The sequence below is a fragment of the Oncorhynchus kisutch genome, linkage group LG11, assembly GCF_002021735.2.
Source record: "Oncorhynchus kisutch isolate 150728-3 linkage group LG11, Okis_V2, whole genome shotgun sequence".
Lineage (NCBI taxonomy): Eukaryota > Metazoa > Chordata > Actinopteri > Salmoniformes > Salmonidae > Oncorhynchus > Oncorhynchus kisutch.
In genome coordinates, this window is record NC_034184.2 from 59,383,294 (window position 1) to 59,398,514 (window position 15,221).

Genomic DNA, 15,221 nt, shown 5'->3' on the forward strand with positions numbered 1-15,221 from the left:
GATGCCTTATTGGAGCAGTGTTTAGTAGGTGTGGCTTGAAGACCCCGGGTTTGAGACCAACAAGGAGCGTTGCACTGTCGCCGTTCGCTAAGAAATCGCTACAATAACATAGTATTCTTATAAGGTTTGCCTGGTACTGACCTTGTCAGGGATGGTGTAGGCCACAGTGATGCCCTCTGGGAGGTCAGGGACTGGGCCGGAGGCGGCCTGGAGTTCCTGGTCCGTCTGCTCCGACACGAGCTCAATACCTAACAGAGCAAAACCATAGGTCAGTAATGGTAGCTAGACAGGATCACTTACTATGGACAACACATTTAGGAAACATCAACACTCTAGCTAACTCACCCCAGTCATTCTCCTCGTGAACAACCACCTCCTCCACCGCCTGCTCTACAACCTTTTTCGGCCGCTCTGCCTCTTTTTTCTTTGGGTCACAAAGCACAAACTGAATTACAACTGTACCAGGTCATGTACATCCCCTCACACAGCCCAGGTCATGATATATGAGAGAGAGGAAGAGAGGAGAAAGAGATAGAAAAAAAAAAAAGGGCCTCATTGGTCAGTCACCTTATAGACGTCCTGCCGTTTCCTGCAGTGGCGGTCATCGCACGTGGGGTTGGCCTTCATGGCCATAGTGGGGAAGAAGTCCTGCATAGCATTGTAGCCCAGGTAGTGACTGACTGTGCCAAACTTCAACAGGTACCTGAGGACCACAACCCACTGTTTGAATATCTTCACAGGAAACCATGTTATGGGCATTTGTGAAATGTGGGCTATGATCAGGGTCATATTCATTAGGGCGCATCGTAGCTTCCCACCAGAAAAACCAAGTGTTTCTTATTTGGACAAGTTCAGGTAGTCCCTCCCGGGTTTCAATACGTTGTATTCCGTTTGGTGCCTAATGACTATGACCCAGGGCTCATTTACAAAGGTCTTCCATATCTTACTTGAGGACGTTTTGGACCAGGATCCCTGCCACCACGCCCATGGTGGTGGGTAGGCTGGCAGCGCACACCCCCTCCCTCTTCAGGGTCTTCTCGTCGATGTTGGCCGCCACCACCAGGGGAGGAGCACACTGTCCACACGGAGAAGGAAACAAGTGCATTGCACGGCATTGACAAAAATCACCCCAACGACAGGGCCATGTCCAGAGGACGCGACATCACAGAACGTTCAGATAGAAATGTTGTGTGTAGGACAGACGTTCAGGACGTTTCATCACCAGATACAACCCCAGGTGATCATTTTCAACTCCATATCATCAACTAATGTCATCTACGGCAATCAAAGCTTGTGTTTTGGTTGAGTTTACAGACATCAATTTATATGGGGTAGAGAACAATATTGCTTAGGAAACTGGCAGAACAAAAAAAACACAAGTTTAGGCATATGGGTGGAAGGTATATAGAGGTGAAAATGAATTAAGGTCAGTGTTAAGGTTTGAAACAAGGTTTGGGTTATGGTTAGGAATAGCTTCAGTGAACTAAGATAAGGGTTATGGAAAGGCATTGGGTTAGCATAACGCCATCTGCCGCGATTCATTTTCTGACACAGTCTATTGCCTATAAAGTAAGTGTGTGTTGTGACGTACTGCGAAGCAGGCCGTCTCCCCAGGGATGATGAGCTGGATATGTCCAGACACGGCGTTCTCACTAACACCCGACTCCATCCAGATCTGACTCAGCTCGTTACACGCCTAGGCAGCAAGAAGATGACCAACATACATCATCTAGATCTTCACCAACTCAATCATGGAATGTTTTATAGTCAGGGAAGGAGGGATATAGGTTATTACTGACTGTGTTGATGGCCATCCGGGCCTCAAAGTTGTCCACACAGCTCAGGACCAGATCCACAGCCTTTCCATCTTGAAGCGCTCCATGACTGAGACAACACAGAGAGTACTTATGGAGCAGGAGAGCATGCAGGCTGACCTTGTAGTGAACATGTGGATATTCTTTTACGTTATTTGTAATGTAGGCTACCCAGTGGTAAAGATATAGGATCTTAATTTGATCCCCCTGTTGCAGGACAACATTTGAGGTTCAAAAAAGGCTTCTGAAGTTTATATATTTCCACTTTGAAATGTCAGACTTGATTTTCCCTTACGAAAAATATCAACCCCTACAGACATTATAATTCACATTTCTTGTTGCTGCAGGATTATTATCCTGCTGTAGCAAACTGGCTGAAATTAAGATGCTATTATACAGTACCAGTCAAAAGTATGGACACAGCTACTCAGTCAAGGGTTTCTTTATTTTTACTATTTTCTACATTGTAGAATAATATTGAAGACAACAACTATGAAATAACACATATGGAATCATGTAGTAAACCCCCCCCCCCCCCCAAAAAAACATATTAAACATCAAAATATATTTTATATTTGAGATTCTTCAAAGTAGCCACCCTTTGCCTTGGAATTCTCTCAACTAGCTTCACCTGGATTGATTTTCCAACAGTCTTGAAGGAGTTCCCACATATGCTAAACCCTTGTTGGCTGCTTTTCCTTCACTCTGCGGTCCAACTCATCCCGAAACCATCTCAATTTGGTTGAAGTTAAGTGATTGTGGAGGCCAGATCATCTGATGCAGCACTCCATCACTCTCCTTCTTGGTCATATAGCCCTTACACAGCCTGGAGTTGTGTTGGCTCATTGGCTGGTTGAAAAACAAATGATAGTACCACTAAGCGCAAACCAGATGTGATGGCGTATCACTGCAGAATGCTGTGGTAGCCATGCTGGTTAAGTGTGCCTTGAATTCTAAATAAATCACTGACAGTGTCACCAGCAAAGCACCCCCGCACTTCCTCCTCCATGCTTCACGGTGGGAACCACACAGTCGGAGATCATCCGTTCACTTAGTCTGTGTCTCACAAAGACAACTTATTATTATTGGTGTCCTTTAGTAGTGGTTTCTTTGCAGCAATTCGACCATGAAGACCCAATTCACGCAGTCTCCTCTGAACATATGATGTTGAGATGTGTCTGTTACTTGAACTCTGAAGGATTTATTTTGGCTGCAATTTCTGAGGCTGGAAACTAATCAACTTATTATCCTCTGCAGCAGAGGTAACTCTGGGTCTTCCTTTCCTGTGGCATTCATGATGAGAGCCTGTTTCATCATAGCGCTTCATGGTTTTTGTGACTGCACTTGAAGAAACGTTCAAAGTTCTTGATATTTTCCGTATTGACTGACCTTCATGTCTTAAAGTAACGATAGAATGTAATTTCTGTTTGCTTATTTGAGACGTTCTTGCCATAATATGGACTTGGTCTTTTATATATCTTCTGTATACCACCCCTACCTTGTCACAACCCAACTGATTGGCTCAAACAAATTAAGGAAATAAATGCCACAAATGAACTTTAACAGGGCACACCTGTTAATTAAAATGCATTCCAGGTGACTACCTCATGAAGATGGTTGAGAGAATGCCAAGAGTGTGCAAAGCTGTAGTAAAGGCAAATGGTGGTTACTTTGAAGAATCAAAATATTGTTTTTAATTTGTTTAACACCATTGTGGTTACTACATGATTCCATTTGTGTTATTTCATAGATTTTATGTCTTCACTATTATTCTACAATGTAGAAAATAGTGAACATTAGTAGGTGCGTCCAAACTTTAGACTGGTGCTGTGCCTCTCTAGACGCTGAAACGTTAACCAAAAGAACCCCATTTCTAGATGATTTTTTTTGTCCTCATGTACATTACAGTATCCAATTTCATACAGTTATGCAATTATGGCATCTAATGAACTTGAAAGTCAGAGAACAGAGAGAAAACACTCATGCTGTATGGAACAGCACAGTGGAGCAATTCAATACTGAAAACACTCTGTACAAATGACCACACAAGCAGTATGGCACTTAGAGGAGAGGGCAGCACTTCTCACCTTATGCGATCCATGAAATGTGCAAAATTGTCCATGGTGGTGATGTTATAGTTGTGGGTCTCAAACTGCACATCTGGGTTGATAGTCCTGTTAACATATTTGTTTAATATGCCAGCACCTTATAGCGACATGATATAATATAAAACAATTTAAATATCTGGGGTATCACTCATGGGGTGTGTTCAGCAGGACACAACCCCCCCCCCCCCACCAGGTAACTGTACCTGAGTGTGTGTTCCGCTGCTTCTACTTTGCTGAGGCCAGCCTGGTGAGGCTGGAAGAAAAGCCTGTTCATATTGGCCAGCTCCACTTTGTCATAGTCAAACAGGATGAGCTGTTGAAAGAGGAGGCGCGCGTAAGGCAGAATGACGCAATGCATGTTGCACAGATGGACATTGTCCATCGGAAGCATTAGGTTGAAAGGAATGATAGAAAGATATATTGATGTAGTAATGTGAAGTTTGTATTACCTTACCAATGCCACATCTTGTGAGCATTTCTGCAGTCACGCTTCCAACTCCTCCAACACCCACCACAGCTACAGTGAACGTCCGGATTTTCTGTTTAACAGTTGGATAGAAACGCATGCCATGTTATTGTCATATTAGATCTGTACAGAGTTTTAAAATTCCAGAAATCCAGGAATCCTGCAACAGGGATTTCTTCAATGCCTGGCAATATTGGTGAAATACTTTAATTGGGTAACATTTGTGTGTATCAGATAACAATAGAATGTAATATAGTACCTCATAATCTTCAACAATGCCCATTCGCTTCAAAGCCATCAGACGACTGTAAGGTAAAGAACATGTTGAGGTAAGCAGTTTACACCACATGCCGGCCCTTTTTCTGGGGTGTCAACCAGATCAGGCAGCTAGTCTTATGCATTTATTATCACAAATGACTCCATTCGCGGCAGTTAGATTTTGACAGTTTAACATAGCTAGCTACCTGTAAGGGTTTGAGTCCACTACTTCAGCACTCATTTTGTCGATCCTTGGTCTGTGATGAGGATGGTTGTTGTCAGCAGGTTCCTCCGCACACATCGCCGTACATCGCTTTTGCTTACACTTGATCAACTCATTCTCCAGCTCTCTCACTCGTAGCTTCAGTTCTTCGACTGAGGTCATGTTTCTATAAGGAATAAGGCACACTAACTTCTCCGTTGTTCAAATGTAAAATGCCTAGATTGCAAAGCCTTAACAATTAAAGAAAGATCACAAGCGATGGATGACAACTAGTACACGTCTACACAGCTCGAATCAGCTGTCAGCCTGCGTTTCTGTAAATTACGCTCGGGCGGAAACAATCTGCGGTGAGTAAAATAGTTCCTAATGTACACGATCTCTACGGCATCTGTAAATTATACCATCGCCCAGTGCCTGTCTTCAGCAAATAATGTGATTTTACAGATCTGTGAATTGAGCTCAGTCGCTCTTGCGGTGACGGTTTACAGAAAACGTCAAACATCTGATTTGCGCAAGGTTTGATATGTAATGCACTGAAACGAAACAATTCGACAATCTATGTTGTATGAATTGTACCTTTGCCTTTTCAAAGGATTCATCCACACCGAATTATGGAAGACCAAACAACTCCTGTTCGTGAACATCACATGTTCAACATTGTCAGTCTTCAGCGATATCTAGCAGGAAAGACATAAGGAGTGTCCAACAATGACAAGCTCACTGTCTGACAATGCAGGTAAGTTAAACTTTTCGCTAAATTGTGCATGCTTCATTACATTTTGTGAGTCACGGTCCAAGCGTTCGTGTCTGATCATTTCAGTGCTGGATAGTTTTTTACATTTATTTAACTAGGTAAGTCATTTAAGAACACATTCTTATTTTCAACGACAGCCTAGGATCAGTGGGTTAAATGACTTGTTCAGGGGTAGAAAAACGGATTTGTACCTTGTCAGCTCGGGGATTCATTCTTGCAACTTTTCAGGATACTAGTCTAACGCTCTAACCACTAGACTACCTGCCACCACAGTCCAACCCCACTTTTCCAGTGGAGGCTCCTCAGAGGAGGAAGAGGAGGACCATCCTCCTCAGTGAATTTCATTTAAAAAAGTAAATTGTAAAACATTTAAAAAGTTCTATTTTTTAGATTAAACGATACTCAATATAATCATGTCACCAAATAATTTATTAAAACACTATGTTGCAAAGGTCTATAGTAGCCTCAACATCACTCTGTAGCGAGCACCATGTGTAGCAAAGGACAGCTAACTTCCGTTCTCCTCTCTGTACATCGACTTCAATACAAAGCCTAGGAGGCTCATGGTTCTCACACCCCTTCCATAGACTTACATAGTGATTATGACAACTTCCGGAGGATGTCCTCCAGCCTATCAGAGCTGTTTCAGCATGAATTGACATGTTGTCCACCCAATCAAAGAATCAGAGAATTATCAGGGACTGAAAGTGTAAGCTACAAGTGTATAAAATGTGGTGAGTAGTTGACTCAAAGAGAGAGAAAGACAATAGTTGAACAGTTTTGAACAAATTAATTTATTTCTAAATGAAGGAGTAGCTAGAGAGATTTTGTCTTTTTTTCACTTTCAGTTTCACTTACTTAGCTAGCAAATGCAGCTAGCTAGTTTAGCCTACTGAAACAGCCTTCACAAACAGAGGGGTGCTAGCTGGCTATGACTTTCCAACACAACACTGGAACTCTTCCAAGTCAAGGTAAGCTTTTGGTATCACAAATGTATTGCCACCGGGGCCTGCCGGTGTAACTGCCTACTGACTACACTGTAACGTTACTGCATGATTGTAGTGGGTTTACTAACACATTAGTTCTATTATCTAGGCTGACTGTGACATTACTTTAGCTGATATGGTGACAACGATGTAGGCTGTGTGTAGCGGTTTGGCTTGGATTATTATTTTTTCTTCGCCTGGTCACATACAGCTGATGTGTTGTGCATTGAAGTCCACAAGCCAAGGGAAGAGGTGAGAGGAGGAGAGCACATAGATGTGACAAGCAGTACAAAGTGGCTGCTATGAAAGTGACCTGTGTTTACGTGTGATCAGCGGTAAGGAAGACCCAAAAAATTGGACTCCAGTCACCCAAGTCATAGACTATTCTTTCTGCTACCGCATGGCAAGCGGTACCGGAGCGCCAAGTCTAGGTCCAAAAGGCTCCTTAACAGCTTCCACCCCCATGCCATAAGACTGATGAACAATTAATCAAATGGCTATTTACATTGCCCCCCCCCCCCCGCCCTCTGTTTTTACACTACTGCTACTCGCTGTTTATTATCTATTTATTATATGTTATCTGTTTATTATCTAGTCACTTTACCCCTACCGACATGTGTAAATAACAATGATTAACCTTTACCTCTCTGCATATTGACTCGGAATCGGCACCCGCTCTATATAGCCAGTGGTGTATGGTACTTAAGTCAAAATACTTTAAAGCACTACTTAAGTAGTGTTTTGGGGGGTATCTGTACTTTACTATTTACAGTACCAGTTAAAAGTTTGGACAGATCTACTAATAGTTTTTTTTAAACGTAGAAGAATAGTGAAGACATCAAAACTATGAAATAACACATGGAATCATGTAGTAACCAAAACCGTGTTAAACAAATCCAAATATATTTCATATTTGATTCTTCAAAGTAGCCACCCTTTGCCTTGATGACAGCTTTACACACTCTTGGCATTCTCTCAACCAGCTTCATGAGGCAGTCATCTGGTAGGCACTCCTCATTGACATAGTTGTTTCTGTTTTTTAGCTGTATAATTTATGTCCAATAGAGGGAGACAAAGTAGGCTAAACAGCTGGCTTTGATGCTCTACTCTGTCAACGCTTTTGATTTGACACATTATGTTATGTATGAATTGCTCATATTTATTTGAAAGGATTCTTCTCTGTCATTGGTGTGTTGAGGTGGACAGAGAGTAGCGTGTCAGAAGGCCTTGTTCTCTGCTGGGTACCCAGTACCTCAGCCTGCAGCGGAGAGGGCAGCCCTGTTTGTGGCAGCAGTGGAGGTTCTGGCCCGTCTTCACTCCCTGGACCTAGAGGGGTAGGGGAGAAGACCTGGCTACTGCAAGAGACAGGTAGAGGATGGATATCCTCCACAAATTCCCATCCCGGTCTCTTTTCAATATTTGTATTGTCATTTGTAATTCTATGGTAAAGTTGTACAACTGAATGCCTTCAACTGAAATGTGTCTTCCGCGGTTAACCCAACCCTTCTGAATCAGAGAGGTGTGGGGGGGGGGGGCTGCCTTAATCGACATCCAGGTCTTCGGCACTAGGGGAACAGTGGTTACTGGCCCAACGCTCACACCACTAGGCTACCTGCCCCACATACGGTTAACGGAAGAAAAAAAACATGAGAAAAATGATACAGCAGTAACAGAACAAAAACAGCCAATACAAAACAAAATCCCTTCCATTCTCAAAGTTCATCATTGAAGCACTTAGTATTTCTGACCGTTTATTACCCAGAATTAGCTGATGAGCAACATGTCCACTAATGACAATCAAATGAAGTGGCCCTCGTCCATGGGGATTTTCAAGTGGACAACCTGATATTCCATCCTACTGAGGTAGTGTTGTGGGCCTTCTTCCGTCTCACTGCTGATCTAGATCATAATGAATAAGATCACATGGGACAGGTGGGTCCTGATCGTGGTTCATCTACTCTGTGACACTTTATGAATACGGCCATGCTTTTATTGAATATGGGGGTAACTTGGTAGTTGGAATGAATTGGATGAGTGTTGGTGTATGCTCTCTCTCCAGGCACGTGTGGTGGCTGTGTTGGACTAGGAGCTATCCACTAACGGGCCAGCCAATGGCAGACCTGCCCTACTTCCTGATGCCCAACTATTGGCCCAGTAGCCTCGGCATCCTCAAAAGCATGGGCAGCCTGAAGGGTGTGGAGGGTATGACCTCTGAGCTATTATATCTGTTGAAGGCAAGGTCAGCTTCTGATCTCTAAACCCTAAGTTAAAGGTCCCACTCCAGCTATTTTTGAACTTTTACCATTGAAAAACTGCATTCTAAGTATAAATACAGTAAAGTACACACACGCTAAGCTCACCATATGCTTCCCAGTCAGAACAGTTTGCGCATATGTTAATACTACATTTTGTGACGTTTTTGTTCATTCTGGTCTTTGGCAGTTCACACACACAAAATGTTTTCTTGAGGCAAGTCGAAGACTTCGGCCACCAAAGTCTATGTCCCCTTCGTCTGTGATTGGTCAACAGTACTACTAGTAGTAGGAGTGGGAACATTTGTTGTCATTCAGCGAGAGACGACTAGTTTTCATGCACATTTTTTTCACTTGAGAAATACTTCATCAAACATCTTAGCTACTGTAGATGTAAAAATGTGCGACTAAGACCTTGTCAAAATGAATGACAGATTTCTTGATTTATCTTAGATTAATTCTGACTATTTTGAGGAAGTGTTTCTGCCTATGTTGTTGCTACGGTGGCTCAAAAGGGACAAACAACGGTAATATTGCCCATTTTATTTATACTTTTTCAAGCGAAGGGCTTTTGGGAGTATGAGAGCAAAGACAGTCACTTCGCCAAGCCGAATTCTGATAGAAGCTAACCGAACCTATGTATGCGGACGCCTTAAGTTTCCAATGTCTGTATTTCTCTCTCAATGGCCAGGTGTACCAACTCCTGAGGACCTGATCTCCATCTACTGCCGCTGCCGAGGGATCCCATCCTCTCTGCCTCAGGTTATTCTCTCTCTTTCACACACAAAGATGCACACAGGGTGCATTAAGGGGTGTATAATTACTCCCCATAGAGCTGTGTGATAAGATGCACCTTTTCACTGACGTTAGATGGACTGGTGTAAATGAAGGAACACAAACACACTGTAGCAGTTTCTCTATATCCCAGCTTGTCATCTCTTTGGGGCTGTTCAGCTGAAGAGGCAGCTAATGAGCTCAAACTATTCCCAGGTCCACATTCTCATCTAATTAAATCTCATCAAGACACACACACACACTTTTTTTAAATCTTGTCTGCTTTCATTATCTTTCGTCTGTACCTGAACACGGCAAACCAAAGCAGACTCCTGGGGTGTGTTCTGTAAAGAGGAGAGGCTTAAATTCAAAAGTGTTTTTTCTTCATCAATCTTGCGTTGGCTTTCATCTATCTCTGACCCCCGGTTGAAAATAGACACCATTGGCATTTTCCCTTTTTCACGCTGATGGGAAAATCAGGAGGATCATACATTCAGGAGGATCGTAAATGGATCACAGCGGATCATAAATGGTGATTTTTCTCACTTTATTCTGTCTGTCATTCCCACTCTCTTTTTCTCAATCTATCTTTCTCTCTGATTTAGGGCGTCTATGTCCGCCACGTCCTGGGCAATGCCAGTGCTCCGAATGCTGCCCAGTTTGGCCAGAGTGTGGAGCCGTTGGCCCAGGTTGGGCTGCAGATTGCAGAAAGGTATTTTGGTTCACATGATACTAAAACTACACCCTATCATCACATTATTTTGTGTGTGTGTGTGTGTGTGTGTGTGTGTGTGTGTGTAGCCTCTCCAGATCTGTCCCTGCAGATGCCAGACTGTTTCTCCAGATGGCTAAAGGTCAGGCCCATGCTCCATTAGGTCACAGAGTTCACGAGACAGCACTCAGCACTCCTCAGCAGGTAGTGGTGTAAAGTACTTAAGTAAAAAATACTTTGAAGTACTACTTAAGTCGTTTTTGGGGGTATCTGTACTATTTCTTTACAGTTTATATTTTTGACTACTTTGACTTCACTACATTCCTAAAGAAAATAATGTACTTTTCACTCCATACATTTTTGCTGACACCCAAAAGTACTCGTTACATTTTGACAGGAGAATGGTCCAATTCACATACTTATCAAGAGAACATCCCTGGTCATCCCTACCGCCTCTGACCTGGAGGACTCACTAAACACAAATGCTTTGTTTGTAAATTATGTCTGTGTTGGAGTGTGCCCCTGGCTATCAGTAAATGAACAAAAACATTTGTGCCGTATGCTTTGTTTAATATAAGCAATTTGAAATGATTTATACTTTTAGTTTTGATACGTACACTACCGTTCAACAGTTTGGGGTCACTTAGAAATGTCCTTGTTTTTTAAAGAACATTTTTTGCCCATTTAAAATACCAAAGAATTGATCAGAAATACAATGTAGACTTTGCGAATGTTGAAAATGACTATTGTAGCTGGAAACGGCATAGGCGTACAGAGGCCCATTATCAGCAACCATTACTCTTGTGTTCCAATGGCACGTTGTATTAGCTAATCCAAGTTTATAATTTTAAAAGGCTAATTGATCATTAGAAAACCCTTTTGCAATTATGTTAGCACAGATGAAAACTGTTGTTCTGATTAAAGAAGCAATAAAACTGGCCTTTAGACTAGTTGAGTATCTGGAACATCAGCATTTGTGTGTTAGATTACAGGCTCAAAATGACCAGAAACAAATAACTTCCTTCTGAAACTCGTCAGTCTATTCTTGTTCTGAGAAATGAAGGCTATTCCATGCGAGAAATTGCCAAGAAACTGAAGATCTCGTACAAATTCCTATATATAAGGAATTTGAAATTATTCATACTTTTGATACTTAAGTACGGTGTTCCTAGCCACGCTCAAGGTCCTAAACGATATCTTAACCGCCATCGATAAGAAACATTACTGTGCAGCCGTATTCATTGATCTGGCCAAGGCCTTCGACTCTGTCAATCACCATATCCTCATCGGCAGACTCGATAGCCTTGGTTTCTCAAATGATTGCCTCGCCTGGTTCACCAACTACTTCTCTGATAGAGTTCAGTGTGTCAAATCGGAGGGTCTGCTGTCCGGACCTCTGGCAGTCTCTATGGGGGTGCCACAGGGTTCAATTCTTGGACCGACTCTCTTCTCTGTATACATCAATGAGGTCGCTCTTGCTGCTGGTGAGTCCCTGATCCACCTCTACGCAGACGACACCATTCTGTACACTTCCGGCCCTTCTTTGGACACTGTGTTAACAACCCTCCAGACAAGCTTCAATGCCATACAACTCTCCTTCCGTGGCCTCCAATTGCTCTTAAATACAAGTAAAACTAAATGCATGCTCTTCAACCGATCGCTACCTGCACCTACCCGCCTGTCCAACATCACTACTCTGGACGGCTCTGACTTAGAATACGTGGACAACTACAAATACTTAGGTGTCTGGTTAGACTGTAAACTATCCTTCCAGACCCATATCAAACATCTCCAATCCAAAGTTAAATGTAGAATTGGCTTCCTATTTCGCAACAAAGCATCCTTCACTCATGCTGCCAAACATACCCTTGTAAAACTGACCATCCTACCAATCCTCGACTTTGGCGATGTCATTTACAAAATAGCCTCCAATACCCTACTCAACAAATTGGATGCAGTCTATCACAGTGCAATCCGTTTTATCACCAAAGCCCCATATACTACCCACCATTGTGAGCTGTACGCTCTCGTTGGCTGGCCCTCGCTTCATACTCGTCGCCAAACCCACTGGCTCCATGTCATCTACAAGACCCTGCTAGGTAAAGTCCCCCCTTATCTCAGCTCGCTGGTCACCATAGCATCTCCCACCTGTAGCACACGCTCCAGCAGGTATATCTCTCTAGTCACCCCCAAAACCAATTCTTTCTTTGGCCGCCTCTCCTTCCAGTTCTCTGCTGCCAATGACTGGAACGAACTACAAAAATCTCTGAAACTGGAAACACTTATCTCCCTCACTAGCTTTAAGCACCAACTGTCAGAGCAGCTCACAGATTACTGCACCTGTACATAGCCCACCTATAATTTAGCCCAAACAACTACCTCTTTCCCAACTGTATTTAATTTTAATTTATTTATTTATTTTGCTCCTTTGCACCCCATTATTTTTATTTCTACTTTGCACATTCTTCCATTGCAAAACTACCATTCCAGTATTTTACTTGCTATATTGTATTTACTTTGCCATCATGGCCTTTTTTGCCTTTACCTCCCTTCTCACCTCATTTGCTCACATTGTATATAGACTTGTTTATACTGCATTATTGACTGTATGTTTGTTTTTACTCCATGTGTAACTCTGTGTCGTTTTATCTGTCGAACTGCTTTGCTTTATCTTGGCCAGGTCGCAATTGTAAATGAGAACTTGTTCTCAACTTGCCTACCTGGTTAAATAAAGGTAAATAATAATAATAATAATAATAAGTATATTTTAGCCATTACTTTGGCTTTTGATACTAAAAGTATATTTAAAACCAAATACTTTTAGACTTTTACTCAAGTATTTTACTGGGTGAGTTTCACTTTTAATTTAGTAATTTTCTAAGATGCGGCGTGGTAAGTGTTCATGACGATTTTAATAAGAAAAGCACTGAACACTATGAAATACAAAACAATAAAGTGAAATAAACCAAACCGAAACAGTACCGTGTGGCGACAAACACTCACACGGAAACAAACAGTGAAACCTACCTAAATATGGTTCTCAATCAGGGACAACGATAAACAGCTGCCTCTGATTGAGAACCATATCAGGCCAAACACAGAAATAGAAAAAAACATAGAAACACAAACAGACTGCCCACCCCAACTCACGCCCTGACCATACTAAATAAAGACAAAACAAAGGAAATAAAGGTCAGAACATGACAGAAAGTCCTATTAAAACCACTTAGAATGCATTTGTTTCCGCCCTAGAGTCATGCACTACTTATTAAGCATATTTTGAACTATTATTCAAAAACATGAAATACCTTCAATAATTAGACAAATATTGTGATGCGATATTTCGGCCATATCGCCCAACCCTGTACAGCTCTCAAAAGCATTGCTGCCCTGAATTTAGCTGGTGCTATCGATAAAGCTCAGAGGGAATTTAAGTAGAACGATTACTTTCAGGAGGACAATGCCATGATGACTCATGCGTTTCCATGTGAATTCATAAAGAGATGACAAAGGCTTAAGAGGGTGTGAACTACACTGAACGGGCGCAACGGAAGAAAGAGCTCTCTAGAAACTGAATCTTTCTAGAGCATTTGTCCTACTTGTCTCTAAGTGAGAAAACACATTTGTCAAATTTCAAAGGAGCATAACTTTCCCATGTTTCCTCCAACTGCAGTGTATGATATACCATTTTGAAGCTCTGAGTCTGTACAAATCTTGTACATGCACACAAACCGCCTCAATTAAAATCGGGGCATGGACTCAACAAGGTGTCGAAAGCGTTCCACAGGGATGCTGGCCCATGTTGACTCCAATGCTTTCCAGAGTTGCGTCAAGTTGGCTGGATGTCCTTTGGGTGGTGGACCATTCTTGATACAGACGGGAAACTGTTAAGCGTGAAAAACCCAGCAGCGTTGCCGTTCTTGACACACTCAAACTAGTGCCCCTGGTACCCCCCCCCCCCCCCCCCCCCAGTTCATAGGCACTTAAACATTTTGTCCTGCCCATTCATCCTCTGAATGGCACACATACAAAATCCATGTCTCAAGGCTTAAAAATCCTCCTGTCTCCTCCCCTTCATCTACACTGGCTGCAGTCCAAAACACTCACCCTCTCCCCTCCCGCTTCGAACACACCGACAGCGTCATTGCATTTTGGTACTGCAGAACGATTTTTTTTTCCAATGAAACCCCGCGTTTGCCTCTGCAGCGTTGCCTTGCAGAGGCAGTTGCAGTGCGTCCGGTGTGATGCTCCACATTGGATGTATCGAACGTATGCGTCACACTGTAATGCGTAGACGGCTTGACAGAAATGGTAGCAGAAGGCGAATGTTGAACGGTTGTTGCACACATATCCAGATGATGCTGTGTGCTATTTTGCTCAGGAACGGTGTCGGTGTGTTCGAAGCGTCAGTCCTCAAATTAAGTGGACACTTCTGATGACGTATCATGACGTCTGACGAGTATACACTTGCAGGGGAAGGGGCGAAGGAAGGAAGGAATTTTAAATAGACCGCCCTTTTTCCCGGAAATTCTTCACTCGTCCTGGTGATTGCGTTTTCAGCCACCAGTAGTTTGTGGGTACTTTATATGCGCTACAGTCAATTAAAATTGCATGTCTACTTATAATAACTTTATAATTATTAATATTCACCTACTGTATGATAACGTTAGCCTGGCTAGCTGGAACTTCTGAAGAAGGAAAATGTTTTATTTGTACAATTTTCAAACGCTAACCAATCGAAAACATCATTACTTTTACGAGATGTGTTTGTGCATGAGTAGCACAATTTCTAACTTATTTATGTTTGTTTTTACTTACACTATGTTGACTCCATATTGGCTTTGAGGTTTTCACTTTTGCCGGACTTTTCTTAC

At 42.4% G+C, this 15,221-nt stretch overlaps 2 protein-coding genes across 3 annotated transcripts in view; one reads left to right on the forward strand and one right to left on the reverse strand.

The window, feature by feature from the left end:
* Positions 1-5,200, reverse strand: part of uba5 (ubiquitin-like modifier activating enzyme 5) — a 6,585-nt gene extending 1,385 nt beyond the window's left edge. Inside the window, exons 1-11 of the mRNA XM_020494810.2 lie at positions 4,853-5,200; positions 4,648-4,693; positions 4,372-4,461; positions 4,126-4,235; positions 3,902-3,988; positions 1,800-1,884; positions 1,592-1,696; positions 948-1,075; positions 568-703; positions 346-424; positions 142-248 (exon numbers count right to left, since the gene is read on the reverse strand). Of these exons, the coding sequence (XP_020350399.1) occupies positions 142-248; positions 346-424; positions 568-703; positions 948-1,075; positions 1,592-1,696; positions 1,800-1,884; positions 3,902-3,988; positions 4,126-4,235; positions 4,372-4,461; positions 4,648-4,693; positions 4,853-5,031 (1,152 nt within the window). The 5' untranslated portion in view covers positions 5,032-5,200. The remainder of the gene's footprint in view (positions 1-141; positions 249-345; positions 425-567; positions 704-947; positions 1,076-1,591; positions 1,697-1,799; positions 1,885-3,901; positions 3,989-4,125; positions 4,236-4,371; positions 4,462-4,647; positions 4,694-4,852) is intronic.
* Positions 5,201-5,323: 123 nt separating this feature from the next.
* The window catches only part of acad11 (acyl-CoA dehydrogenase family, member 11), a 37,383-nt gene continuing 27,485 nt past the window's right edge, over positions 5,324-15,221 (forward strand). The window contains exons 1-4 of one of the 2 annotated variants that reach the window (XR_004211708.1): positions 5,324-5,605; positions 9,553-9,623; positions 10,241-10,551; positions 10,745-10,794. Coding sequence is in view for 1 of the 2 variants with exons in the window: in XM_031835975.1 (XP_031691835.1) it covers positions 5,578-5,605; positions 9,553-9,623; positions 10,241-10,347 (206 nt within the window). In the remaining variant the exon portion in view is untranslated. Of the gene's footprint in view, positions 5,606-9,552; positions 9,624-10,240; positions 10,552-10,744; positions 10,795-15,221 lie in introns of those variants that run through there. The other variant, XM_031835975.1, reaches the window with a different exon arrangement.